A 13,774-nucleotide genomic window follows, 5' to 3' on the forward strand; every position below is an offset into this window, starting at 1 on the left:
GGATAATCGTGCAGCGGAAGATGAGGAAGATGAAATTGTTGTAACTGAGGTGAATAAAGAAGTAAAAAAAAGAGATCAATCCAAAAGGAAGAAAGCATGTGACAAGATGGCAAGCAAGGTGATACCGAGTCAACAACTCCCATACCCACATGCACTATCATAGAAAGACAATTCTAGGCAACATGCAAGGTTTATGGACATCTTTAAACAACTTCATATAAATATTCCATTTTCCGAAGCGTTGGAGCAAATGCCCAAGTATGCTAAATTCATGAAGAATATGATCACAAAGAAAAATAAGTACGCAGATGAGGAGACCGTGTTGCTTGATGCCCAATGTAGTGCCATAATACAAAGAACTACTCCAAGAAAGGAATCCGATCCGAGACGAGTCACTTTGCCATTAAATATTGGAGGTAACTTCACTGGTGACGGGTTGATTGATCTGGGGTCTAGCATCAACTTAATCCCTTTATCTATTATCAAGAAATTAGGGAATATTGTGACGAAGCCTACTAGGATGACATTGCAATTAGCCGACAAGTCTATCCCCTCACCATATGGAGTGGTTCAAGATTTGCTAGTAAAAGTAGAAAAATTCTTTTTCCCGGTGGATTTTATGGTAGTTGACATGGAAGAAGATCATGAGGTACCCTTAATTCTTGGAAGACCATTCATGAAAACCGCCCGAATGATGATTGATATGGATGCGAGGATCATGAAAGTAAGGGTGCAAGATGAAGAGGTAAAGTTTAATCTTTTCGAAGCCAAGAAGCGTCCTAAAAACAAGAAGGATAGTTTCCAAATCGATGCCACCGAAGAAGAACTCAAAGATGCTGAAAATCAAGTTCAGAAAGACAAACTGAAAGCATCTCATGATAGAAACATCAGCCACAAAGAAATTCAAGTTGGAAAAATGGTGCTCTTGTGCAAATCAAGACTCAAGTTATTTCCGAATAAAGGGAAGTCAAAATGGTCGGGACCATTTGTGGTAAAAGAGGTATGCAATTATGGAGCCATTGTGGTAGAGAATCCTAAGACAAATGAGAGTTGGACCGTTAATGGAAAACGGTTGAAAGATTACTTCGGGGGAGTGGAGCAACATGCACCATTTTAAGTTCCTTGAAAGCGTTGACCGTCGAGCTCAAACGACGTTAAACAAAGCGCTTGTTGGGAGGCAACCCAACGCAGTAAGTTTTTATTGTTTTCTCGTTTTTTTTATTTTAAGTTTTTATGTATCATTAGACCGGTTTGATTGAGCAGGAACAGAAACCTAAGAAAAATGCAGCACCGCGCCGCGAGACCTCATACCGAGGCGCGACACGTTGGCAGAAGCTTTCGCGCGTCGCAGAAGATCTGCGCGCGCCGCGGTGATGCGAAAACAGATTCTTTTTTCCTCTAACCTGCCCTCAGTTGCCTTGCGTACTGTGGTTAGCCGGAGCCCAACCCTCTTCTTTTGGGGGGGAGATGCAGGTGCTCGACCAGATGAGTTCCAGGAGTAACCAGAAGGGGATAGTGAGCTGTTTCGTTTATGATAACTGTCATGATGATATTTTATTTTGATTTAGTTTCCCCCAGTTTAGAATGAGTAGTTCCACAGCATAATGAAAAGCACAAGCAAGATAATGAAAGTACCAACAATGGAGCAACATGCATGAAAGTGGTAGTGAGTGAAAAATTTTCAAAAATTAATTTTTCACTTCCTTTTTCATAAGTGACAAGGCAGGTATGAATTTTCGAACTCAAACTCTTAGTATGTGCACGAAACGTAGGTTGTTAGTAAATACTGGCAGAAGTTCTTCATGGTACATTATTTTTGTTGGATCAGCTTAGCCTTAACCATTGTGAGGAAAGCTTTCCATGGTTTACTATATGCAGGAGACCATCGATTATTTTGACTTGTTTGTGGAAATCTGTGAAAAGGACTTAGGCACTTGTTTGAATCTGAGAGTTTCTTTGAGCATACTCCATCGTAAAACTTATTTTTTCTCTCTGTGAGAGTGTGATCCTTTGCTAACCATTATTTGAGCCTGAGGTCAAGATAAATTTCATAATATGCACCAAGAAAAACATCTGGTGAGGTTTTGATCTCAATGAAAAGTTTTGTTTTGGACCATTAACCATAAAATTTGGTGATGTGTTTTCTCTTTTACCTTTATAGAAAGTAAGGGGGCATTCATAGAATATGAATACAGGTTGATCTCCAAGTTGGGGGGATTCATAATCAAAGGAAGAGTAAGTACAGGTGTGTTTTACAAAGAACAAAAGAAATTCGTAGCTTGAGAATAAAGAAAAACAAGAGAAAGACAACGTTTGAACCTAGAAAGTTGTTGAGAAAAAGAAAAAAAAGAAGAGGAAAATGTATGAAAAAAAAGAAAAGAAAAATCGAGCTACGAATGAAAAGATGAACGGGTGAAAAAGCTAATGGTATAGAGAAAAAGAATGAGTTATGTGATTCGGATGCTTCCCTAGAATAGGAACAACCCTTCAATAATAAGAATATTCTTGATATTAGAGAGCTTAATGTCAACCGTAATTTCTATGGACATAGTGATTAGGTTGAGGGATTAAAGAATTATTACCTGAGGACTTGGGAATAATAAACCTTAAGAGCTAATAGTGAAGTGGACAAACCATTGTTGCAAGATATAGTTATATATGTTGCATGATCAAATCATTCACCATCCCTAGCATCCTACTCATATCTGTCTAACTCATCCGTACTTTAATTATTTACCGTAATTGCTTTTTATTCAAAACCAAACCAAACCTCTTATAACTTTTGTTTAATTGAAATACTGAAAAAACTCTGTATCGTCAAGCAGTTCTTGAGATTCAACATTCGGGGAATTTTCCCTTTATTACTACAGAGGCAAAATAGTACACTTGCTATTTTACGGATCAAGTTTTTGGCGCCGTTGCCGGGGACTGCCAGATTATAGAGTTTTTATATTTATTTCAATAAGAATTTTGTTACTCTGCGACTAAAATTTTATTTTCTGCACTTTTTATTTTTTTCCAAATTCTAATATTTGTCTAATCTGTGTATGCGAGGTAAGGCCTCAGCTAAATTTCTTTTTGACGCGGAAATTGAAAGAACCCTGCACGCAAGGCGTAGACAAGCTCGGTTGGCTACGCTGGAATCTGAAGAAGAAGTTGTTACAGTTCATTCAGGTTCAGGTTCTGAAAGTGAAGAAGAAGTTATGGGCAAAAATCCACCTCCACCTGAGAGACTTCTCGGAGACTATGGTGCTGCGAACACACCGGGTGGTATACTAACAATTGTCAACCAACCAGTAAATGCGGCCAATTTTCAATTGCATCTGAGCACAATAAATCATCTTGAAAGAAAACCCTTCACCGGAAATGTTAATGAAGATGCAAACAAGCACCTACAGAGGTTTTTGACCATGAGTACAACCTTAAAAATTGAAGGTCATATAGAAGAGGCGAAGAAGCTAAGGATGTTCCCATTTACTTTGGCCGAAGAAGCAGAAGAGTGGTTCTATTCTCTTCTAGCGGGCAGCATTACATCATGGGGAGAGATGGAAAAAGCTTTCTTGAATGAGTATTTTCCCGCATCTGCATTCATAAGGAAGAGGTATGACATCCTGAACTTCAAGCAGAAGGAAGGTGAGCCCTTAGGAGATGCCTACAAAAGATTCAAAATAATTTTAGTAGCATGTCCCACTCATAATATGGACAAAACTGAACAAATGCAGGTATTTGTCAATGGGCTCAGAATGAAAACAAAGCAGTTGATTGATACAGCAGCTGGAGGTTCAACAAATTTCCCAACAGCCTCCGGCATCATAAAAATCATTGAAGCAATAGCTGCAAATGAGCATTTGGAGCTGTATGACAGGTGTGCTAGCAAACCACAAGGAATCAATGATCTTAAGCTCAAAACTTCAAAAATTCGGATTGAAGATGCAATACCTACAGAAGTTGAAAAGAAACTGAAAGCTATGAACATAGGTACACAACAAGTGGCTCAAGTTCAACAAGCTCAACCTGTAAGTTGTGAAATTTGCCATGGTCCTCACCAAACTGTATGTTGTGTTGCTACTCCAAAACAGATTGAAGAAATAAAATTCTTGAGGCAAAACAATCCATATTCTAACACCTATAATCCTGGGTGGAAGAATCATCCAAATTTCTCGTGGAAAGATCAACAACAACAAGGTCCTCAGAAGGCGGAGTGGGAAATAGCTATCGAGAGATTGGCTGGACAATGCTCTTAGTTTCAAGAAGAGACAAGAAACAACCACAGGAACACCACAGCTTCAATCAAAATTCTGGAAGTTCAAGTGGGTGAAATAGCACAGCACCTCACTCTACAGGCACAAGGTGCCTTTCCGAGCTCAACTGTGAAAAATCCGAAAGACCAAGAGAAGATTAATGTTGTTACAACAAGGAGTAAAAAAATGTCAGAATCGAAAAAAGAGAAAGAGGAAATTGATGACCCCATGGTAATAGAGGTGGATTTGGAAATAAGAGAGAATCCGAAAGAGCAAGAAGTTGTGGTACCACCGGTTAAGCCATTTGAAGAAAAAAAGGAGAAAGATGCAGAACCAGTGATCAAACTACCTTTCCCTTCAAGGGTGACAAAGAAGGATTCAAAAGAGAAATACTTTTAAAAGTTTACTGCCTTGTTCAAAAAGTTAGAGGTAAATCTAACCTTCTTCGAAGCACTAGAGCACATGCCCTTGTATAGGAAATTTATGAAGGAGGTGATGGCAAAAAAGAGATCACTGGGAGGAGAACCAAAAATTGAAACGGAGAAGTGTGGTATAGTCTCGTCAGCAAGAAAGATCCCAATCAAGAGGAAAGACGCTGGAGCGGTAGCGATACCATGCACTATCAAGAATATAGCATTTAAAAAGGTACTCATCGATTCTGGTTCTAGTGTGAGTTTAATGCCACTGTCCATTTTAAAAAAGCTTGAATTGGAAAAGATTAGTGAAAGTAAGAGAAAATTAAGGTTCGCCGATCACACCATTAAGAAATCATATGGGGTAGCTGAGGATGTACTAGTGGAGGTTGATAAGTTTGTATTCCCTGTTGACTTCCACATTATGGACATTCCGAAAGACGAAGAAACTCCTATCCTTCTTGGGAGACCATTTTTGTCAACAAGCCGCTGCAACTTCGACATTGAAAAAGGGACGCTAACGCTGAAATCATTTGATGAAGAAGTAACTTTGAAGATGTTAGGAGTTAAGAAACATAGGGCGGTTGTAAATGATCAAGCTTCTGTTAGTATGACAGAAAGTGAGGAAAATCACAAAAGGTCAAAGCAGCTCCAAGAAAAAGTGTCAAGCATAACCTCTTGGGTGGAACCAACTTATGTAGCTAACAAAAGTCCTAAGAAGGCTAAGGAAGTCAAGAAGAATGTAGGAAGTGAGCTGAAGAGAAAAGTTGTCCATGCTTTTCATCTTCATGAGTTCCTGGTTGGGGAGGTGAAAAGAAACAAGGTTTGGAAGAAAAAAAACCCTTCGTAAAAGGGTAATGGACCGTCGGGCCATGCGACGTTAAACGAAGCGCTTCGTGGGAGGGCAACCCCTACTTTTAATAATTACTTTGTCTTTTTGTTTATTTTATTTTAGGAAATAAAAAGGGCATTTCAAGTGGAAGCTATGGAGTGCATTACCCTCTGTGAGTCACCTCTCTCGGGCTTGTTTTAAAACATTGAGGCCAATGTTTCGTTCAAGTTTGGGGGAGGTTTTACTCTTTGCATTTTAATTTATATTGCTGCTATAATATGTGTGAGACCTACAGAATCATATTTGTCCCAAATTTTGACCGAAATTTTTAATTTTTGAAGAGTTTTGATCTTAAAGAGCGATCGGGAATAGCACATGGAGATGAAGGGAGGATTGCTTGAGGACAGGAAGTTCGGAATAATGTGACAAGAAGAGGTTTGTTTAAACACCCTTGGTTCCCTAAATGAAATACGAGTCTAATGTGTAGATTTTCACCATAGTACTTGTCTCCTGAGAAGTACTCCTCGAGTAGTTTATTGATACAGTATGGCATATTTCAGATCCACGTGGATGATGACTGGTTGAAAAAAATATATATAAAGTTGGCACCAAATGATGAAAAGGCGGTAAAAGGCAATCGGCTCGCTAAGTTGGGTAACCCTCACCCGTTTATTCAGCCCAAAGGAGATTGATCCCCAAACGTCGTCCAAAAGGAAAATATGTAACTGCAAAGTTTGAAAATTTCATCGGTAATTAAAAGTAGCAAATGCTGCTTATTTGGTGCCAGAAAAAGAAAATAAAAAGTCTTGATCTGTCTCATGCATGTGATGATTATTATAAGAAATACAATGCCTTAATGTGATTGTCCGAATGAAAGAGGAGGAAAATCGGAAAGAGACTTAAGTGCAAAGCATAGTTGGAGAGGTATCCAAAAGGGGAGCACGAGGTTTAATGTTGTAGCAGAAACTCGTCGCGTCATGTGAATGCCGGACCAACTGTTTCCTGATTAATACAAACGGATATCTCACGTATGAACACCGGTGTACCCTGAAGGTCATTAACTCTTGTAATTGTCGCTTGAGGTCAAGCAACGGTTTAAGTTTGGGGGAGTTTGATCAGTGGTTTTCGCACGTATATTGACAATTGTTTTTAGTTGCTTTTGAAGTATTTTAATTAATGTTGAATTTCCTTTTTCCGCATTTTATGCTTTGACTGTGTGTTTCAGTGTTTGTAGGCTCAGGTGAATGAAAGGGGATAAATCAGTGCGAAAAAGTACAAAACTGAAGAAAAGCACATAAGCTGGTCAAACGCGTCCCCACACGCGTGTGGACGTAAAGAAATCCCAGCTTCTGCTGAGACGCGTCCCCAGACGCGTGTGAAGCTTGAAAAGCCCCCAATCTGATGAAACGTGTCCCACGACGCATGCCATATCCCCAGACGCGTGCCCACACGCATTCCAGACTACAAAAATTGGCCTTGCTGCCCAGACGCGTGCCCACACGCGTGTCCTCCACCATAATTACAAAGGAAATGCCTCTCCCTGCCAGGACGCGTCCCAAAATGCGTGTCACAGCACCAAGCGCGTGCCCACACCCGTGTGCACGTGAAACATTGGGCTTTCTTGCTGAAAAGCCCAGTTTTGCAGAAATAAAAGAAGGAGAATGCGTTTGAACAAGGGTTGGACAGTTTTGGGTGCGAAAATATATTGGAGAAGCTGGAGAATTCAGATTCTAAGCAAGGATTGAAGATTTCCATGAGCATTCGCGATTGAAGATCTGATTCCCTTTGTTTATCTGTAATGTCTACAATTCAAACTATGATTTTTGTTATTGTTATGAGTAGCTAAACCCCCCAATGCTAGGGGGTGACCATGATTTTGATCTGTAATGAATAAATTTATCTTTTTGCAATGATAATTTAGTTTGTTCTATATTGATTTGTTCTCTTACTGTCTTATTGCTTTTTCTGTCGGACAAACGAAAATTGATTTTGTGTGATACAATTAAGCCGGACCAGCTGTTGTTCATGATCTGTCTGAGAACATATTTTAGTAGATATTGCCTAGGACTAGGAATACCCTTCAATAATCAGAATATTCTTGATATTGGAAAGTTTAATGTCAACCGTAATTTCTATGGACATAGTGATTAGGTTGAGGGATTACAGAATTATTACCTGAGGACTTGGGAATAATAAACCTTAAGAACTGATAGTCAAGTGGACAAACCATTGTTGCAAGATATAGTTATATTTGTTGCATGATCAAATCATTCACCATCGCTAGCATCCTACTCATATCTATCTAACTCATCAGTACTTCAATTATTTACCGTAATTGCTTTTTATTCAAAACCAAACCAAACCTCTTATAACTTTTGTTTAATTGAAATACTGAAAAAACTCTGTATCGTCAAGCAGTCCTTGAGATTCGACATTCGGGGAATTTCCCCTTTATTACTACAGAGGCAAAATAGTACACTTGCTATTTTATCGATCCTGGTGTTTTTGTGGTAAATTACTCAATAAGAATTTGTCTCTTGTGTAATAACTTTGAGAGAAATTGTTATGTGGTGTTTGATCTTAACTAGTTAAAAGCTCTGTTAGGTTCTTGAGAATAGTTAGGTTAAATCTTTGTTTGGTTTGTGAGCTCAGTCGGTTAAAAGCTCTTGTTTTGTTTTTTATTTTAGTCGTGAAAAACTCTATTTTATTCTTGAGCTCAGCTTAATGTAAAGCTTTGTTCGGTTCTAAGATTATTCGAGTGTAAAATCTCTCATTTGGTTTAGAGATTAACCACTATAAAATCTTGTGTTAGATTGGAAGAATGTTCGTGGACCTAACATGTGAAAAACTCACATATCATATAGTAAAAACTCTCAAGATGAAATTCTTGCATACAGGACTAGATCAAGTGGTTAGGTTGAACCTATATAAATCACTGGTGCATTTCTCTCTTCCCTTATCTCTTTATATTTATGCTCTTTATAGGTTCCTCCTTTACTTATTCTATTGCTTTATCTTTGCTTGATTTACGAAACTAATCTAAATATATTTATAAATCAAGTTATTATAATTGAATATTATTTTTCAATCTTCACAATTCACCCCTCTCTCTGTTATGTTTGACTTGTGTTTAGAGTCATTTGTCTAACATCTTATACTTCTCAAATAACTGAATATTTATGTTTCAAAGAAAAATAAAATATTAAATCACTCCAAACATGTTTCTATTAAAAAAAAGTCACAACCTTATATTACTAATTGTACATAAATTGAAGAGAAAATTAATAAAACAAAAGTAATGTAAGAGACCAAATTTATCATTTCAATTACATAGCCAAAGTAATAAAATTGACTTTACAATCAGCATATTATAAAAAACAAGAGGAACCATTAAAAACAAAACCATGAGTTTCAAATGAAAGAACCCTAATTTATTTGGTAACAACTAAGAAAACTAATAACTAAACAACACACTAAAGTTTATTCAAAATAAGATGTGCACCATGCTCAGGCTGAAGAGTAATAATAAAGGAAGGAGCATGAGTATAAGAACTTGAAAACTCCAAAGAAAATTTTCTAAGAATCATAGCCACAGCAATTTTAGCTTCTAATAAACCAAAGTTTTGACCAATACAAAGTCTAGGACCCCATCCAAATGGCAAGTAAGAAACTTTGCCATTTGTTGCCTTTGAAACTCCTTCAGAGAATCTCTCTGGATTGAACTCTCCAGCATTGTCACCCCAAAATTCTTTTTCTTGGTGCATCATTGATACAGGTACTATGAGTTCGACTCCGGCGGGTAGGATTAGGTCTCCGAGTTTTGTGTCTTTGCGAAGGAATCGAGAGAGCATGATAACCGGTGGATATAGTCTTAAACTTTCTTGGAGAATCATTGATATCTGTTTCATGTAGAATGATAATTAGAGTTAGCAAAATCAAAAATTATTTAAGGAGACAAGCTGCTGCACAAGACCAAAAATTTTTTAGTTTAAGGGCTTTACAAAATATTTGTTACGAAAACTATAATAAAATAAGACCCCTATTTATTTTTTAAGAATAAAACTAAAACAAACCTACACAGAGCCTACGAAAATCTAAGACGACCCTAATGCTGAGATAGTGACTTGATTGGTGTCGGATCAATTTAGATGAGTTTAAAGCATGAATATCCATTTTTTATTATGAGAAGAGAAAACTTACAATTTTAAGTTGACCAATCTTTTCATAATCTGGATTTTCATTCCCAAAAACTTGAAAAGCTTCTTCCCTAGCCTTAGTTTGCCATTCAGGATTCTTGGCAAGTAACAACAAAGTCCAAACAAGCAATTCAGCATTTGCTTCTTGTCCAGCCAAATAAAATAGCTTAACTTCATCAATTACTTCTCTTAAACTCATTCCTCCACCACCACTAGCTTTTTCAGATTCCTTATAATTTGATTCCAAAAGTATGCCTAATAAGTCATTGTTTGTAGGTTCCCCAGCCTTTATTGCTTTTAGTCTTCTGTCTATGATTTTCATTAGTGATGTTCTTATTTCTTTGTCAATTGCTTTCATCCTTCTGTTGGTATAAGTTGGCAAGAACCTAGCAATAAATAAGCATGATTAAAATTAGGATTGTTTCGAATCCCTGAACTAAACCGAACTGTTGTTAAATAAGTGAACTATTTTTCTTTTGTTAATAAAGTGACAAAATATTCAAAAACCGAACCGAACCGAACCATAATGAAGTCTAACCTGTAACCTGGAATGAAGGCAAACTTGAAAAGGGTCATTGTAAGAGTAATCATTTCTTTTTGAAGTTGAAAAACTCTTTTTCCTTCTTCAAAGCTACTTCCAAAGCCAGCACGAGCTAGAACATCACTTGAAACATTTTGGACAAAAGGCCATACATCTAAGTCACATGGCCCATTGGATGAAGTTACTACTTTGTCCAATTTGCTTATCATATCATCGCATGATTGACAAAATATTGGTATCAACATCTGTAAATGAATTTCAAAAATCATTAACATCAATTATAACTAATATACTTTTTAATTTCTGTAAAATATTGAAATAACTCATTTCATATTAGGGTGGAAAAATAAGTCCGATCCGATGGACACAACCATTTTGTCTGTATTTGTATTTTTTTTGGAGTTAACAAAGGTCGTAAGTTCACACCTTCTAATTTGTCTGTTCCGTCCCGCCATACTATGTTTTGTTTTGCTGGCATGGTTAATAACAAAAGTTTTTATAAATTTTAAGGGGTGCAAGACTAGCGTGCTCGTTCCGCCTCATTTTTTTGGGACAAATTAAAGTTTTTGACCCGCACCTTCAATTATGTCTGTCCTATTTTATTTTAATTTTTACGAGACAAGGCTAAATGGGGCGGTTATGCCTTACATTTAATAAAAGAAATATTAAAAAATGAAAACTAAAATAAAAAATCACTAAAAATATAAAAACTAACCTTCATTTTGTCAACATTGAATGCAGGGGTGACAATTTTTCTGTGTTTGGCCCATTTGTCTCCATCTAAATTTGCAAAGCCTGATGCTAGAAGCTTGAATAGTGGACTGATATCTGGTTTTTGAAAATCATATACCTTAGTAGTCATTTCTTTGATTTTGTCTGGATCCATTATGAATACCCTAGGTCTTGGACCAAGCCACATAAATGAACTCTTCCCTGCATGCATAACGTAATAACCAGAGATTTTAGGTTCGAACTCAGACCCAGACACACAGATATATTAGTGTCTGTAGTTGCATACAGATGATATTTATAAAAAATCGAAAATATATTTGCACATACCGTATTTAGCAATAGTATGAACAACAAAAGGCAAAACACGAGGAGCGATATCATTAGAGTAAGGATCCATAGGTTTAGATTTAGCTTCTTTGATCATTTTCACCATATCTCTAATATCTCCAACCATGAGTCGATATGAATTTCCTTTAAGACCTTGTTGTTTGAGACGTTTCTCTATTCTTTTTGGTATGAGCCAAATCCAATCTAGTGCACTCCAAAAAAACCATATCAGAATTGTTGTAATCACAGTGATAAGTGCAACTTTCGTAGGTTTCAAACTTAGTGATGATAATAATATTTCTATGGTTTCCATTTTTTTGTGTTTTGGTGTAATGCTCAAAGCAAACTCGTATGTGTTACAATATAAGGATTTGAGGGTATAGAAATGAATATGGTTTTTATGATTAAAAAACCACGTGAGTGTCCCACGAGAGCCACGAAGTGTATAATCAATATATAATATATGATGTAGTTTTATAAATGTAAGAAATAAATATAAAAGTATTCATCAAAACAAAAGCATAAAAACACCAAAGTGTGATGTCATGGTTTACTCGCGTTAAGCGTGGACAAATATTTCCTAATTAAATAAACTCCTCAACAAAAAAAAACACTTTTTCAGCTAACAAAAAAACAATTTAAAGAAGGTATTTATTGGATGAATGAATGATTATATTAGGAAAATTATTTGCCCACCTCCCAACCTTCTAGGTCACCTCTGGTGAAAAACCACATATACCCCTGACTTCGGAAATGCATTTCCGAAATGTAAGAAAAAGGTGTTTTCGGAGATGCATCTCCGAAAGCGCCTTTTTTTTTTCAAAATTTGTCTTATTTCGGAAATGCATTTCCGAAAACACCATTTCGGAAGTTCATTTCCGAAATACTACGCGTTTTGCAGATTAAGCAAAACAGCCCCCCTCCCCCATTCATTTTGCCTTAATCTTCTTCCAAACTCAGCCTCTCTTCAAAATTTCTGCAAAAAGAAAGTGTGAAGTATCAGAGATTGCCAAAATCTTCTTCCAATCTCAACCTAAATCATCTCAAACACTAATTGGTAAGTTTATCAATTTTTTTCAATTTTTAGATCCATTATTCATTACTCTATTAGAGTGTTTAGAAATTGAAAAAATCACATTAAGATAGGTTGGTACTGATATTTAAGTTGTTTAGAATGCATAAAAGTAGTTTTGATTTAGGATTTTGGGGTCTGCCATGAAAGTTGCAGAAAACTTCTTCGCAGGGGTGTTTCGGAAGTTCATTTCCGAAAACACCTCCATTCCCAGTTTCAGAAATGAACTTCCGAAGTGTATCAGAAATGCAATTTTTTTAGTTTTATCTGTTATCTCGCATATTAATCGTTTTCAATTGTTTTCAGGAACATGTCAGGCAACCAAACACGCATCAGACAGGGTAGAGAGACCCAGACTGCGTCGGCTAGACGCGAGCGGGCGGCGGCGCAGCTGGCGTCGACGCAGGGACATGGGCAGGGCCGGGGACGAGGTGTGCGAGTTCCCGTGGAGATGGACGAGGGTACCTCTACATCTGGATCGAGGAAACGTCTGGCTCGGGTATCTTCTTCCCGCCAGTGAGAGGAGGGGGAGGAGGAGGAGGAGGCAGTGCCATACCACGAGGCGGAGGAGGTACCGGATGTTGACCCTCCACACGGGGAGGAGGATGAGCAGGAGGAGGGCTACCCGGGAGGGCCCAGTGACAGTTCCATGCTGCTTACCTACCACGAGCACGTCGCCCAGCGTATCTGGGAGGGAGAGGTATTTTTTATAATTTGCCCGACTATATTATTTAACAATTTATAATTTAGACGTTTATTCAATATTTTCTTAACGGTCTACTTAACATACTTTTTTATTTGTTTTTTTTTGTAAAAGGAGAGAGAGCCTTTGAAAATGGTGAACCACTCCCGGAAGGTTTTCAGTCTGTTTAAACCAACTGTTGAGTGGTTTAACGGCGCAGTGAGAGCTTCAGGGCTTAGTGGGCTCTGCATGACGGGGTACGCCACCATCAGCCACGGCATGCAGGGGGCCTTTGTGGAGCGGTGGCACAGGGAGACGTCTTCTTTCCACTTGCCGGTTAGGGAGATGACGATCACCTTGCATGATGTGCAGTGTCTTCTCCGCCTGCCGATCAGGGGGCGCTGTTGCACCACTCCCGGATCCAGAGGACCGAAGCCAGTGAGTGGATGGCGCTCTATTTGCGTATGGAGCCCGAAGTTGCTGACTATGAGTGCATCACGACATCTGGGCCTCATATCCGGTTCACCACACTGAGCACTTATTTTGAGCACCACTTGGTGGCGGCGGCCGAAGCCGAGGATGCGGGTGACGACCTATTTACACATTATCACCGTGGCTGCGCTCTCCGATGCTGGTACATGTTTGTGGTAGGCGCTGCAGTGTTTGTGGACAAGAGTGCAAGGTACGTCGACGTGACCTACCTCCGCTACTTCATGGACTTGACCACCGTTCACCAGT

The 13,774-nt window shown here is 38.1% G+C and overlaps 1 protein-coding gene across 1 annotated transcript; it reads right to left on the reverse strand.

Moving 5' to 3' along the window:
* Positions 1 to 8,782: 8,782 nt before the first annotated feature.
* Positions 8,783 to 11,637, reverse strand: LOC131639574 (cytochrome P450 72A15-like). The gene is made up of 5 exons (XM_058910057.1): positions 11,283 to 11,637; positions 10,939 to 11,156; positions 10,221 to 10,468; positions 9,687 to 10,068; positions 8,783 to 9,385 (listed from the first exon to the last, which is right to left on the reverse strand). The coding sequence occupies exons 1-5, from the start codon at positions 11,593 to 11,595 to the stop codon at positions 8,960 to 8,962; spliced, it is 1,587 nt and encodes a 528-aa protein (XP_058766040.1). The 5' UTR covers positions 11,596 to 11,637; the 3' UTR covers positions 8,783 to 8,959.
* Positions 11,638 to 13,774: the final 2,137 nt, after the last annotated feature.

This window comes from Vicia villosa, unplaced genomic scaffold (genome assembly GCF_029867415.1).
Source record: "Vicia villosa cultivar HV-30 ecotype Madison, WI unplaced genomic scaffold, Vvil1.0 ctg.002690F_1_1, whole genome shotgun sequence".
In the NCBI taxonomy this organism is placed as follows: Eukaryota; Viridiplantae; Streptophyta; class Magnoliopsida; order Fabales; family Fabaceae; genus Vicia; species Vicia villosa.

Excerpts from the sequence above, each read along its gene's own strand:
- LOC131639574 (XM_058910057.1), bottom strand. The coding sequence starts at position 11,595 with ATGGAAACCATAGAAATATTATTATCATCACTAAGTTTGAAACCTACG. Across the intron at positions 11,157-11,282 it reads TCATACTATTGCTAAATACG|GGAAGAGTTCATTTATGTGG; the intron begins GTATGTGCAAAT and ends TTATGCATGCAG. Across the intron at positions 10,069-10,220 it reads GCCTTCATTCCAGGTTACAG|GTTCTTGCCAACTTATACCA; the intron begins GTTAGACTTCAT and ends ATTTATTGCTAG.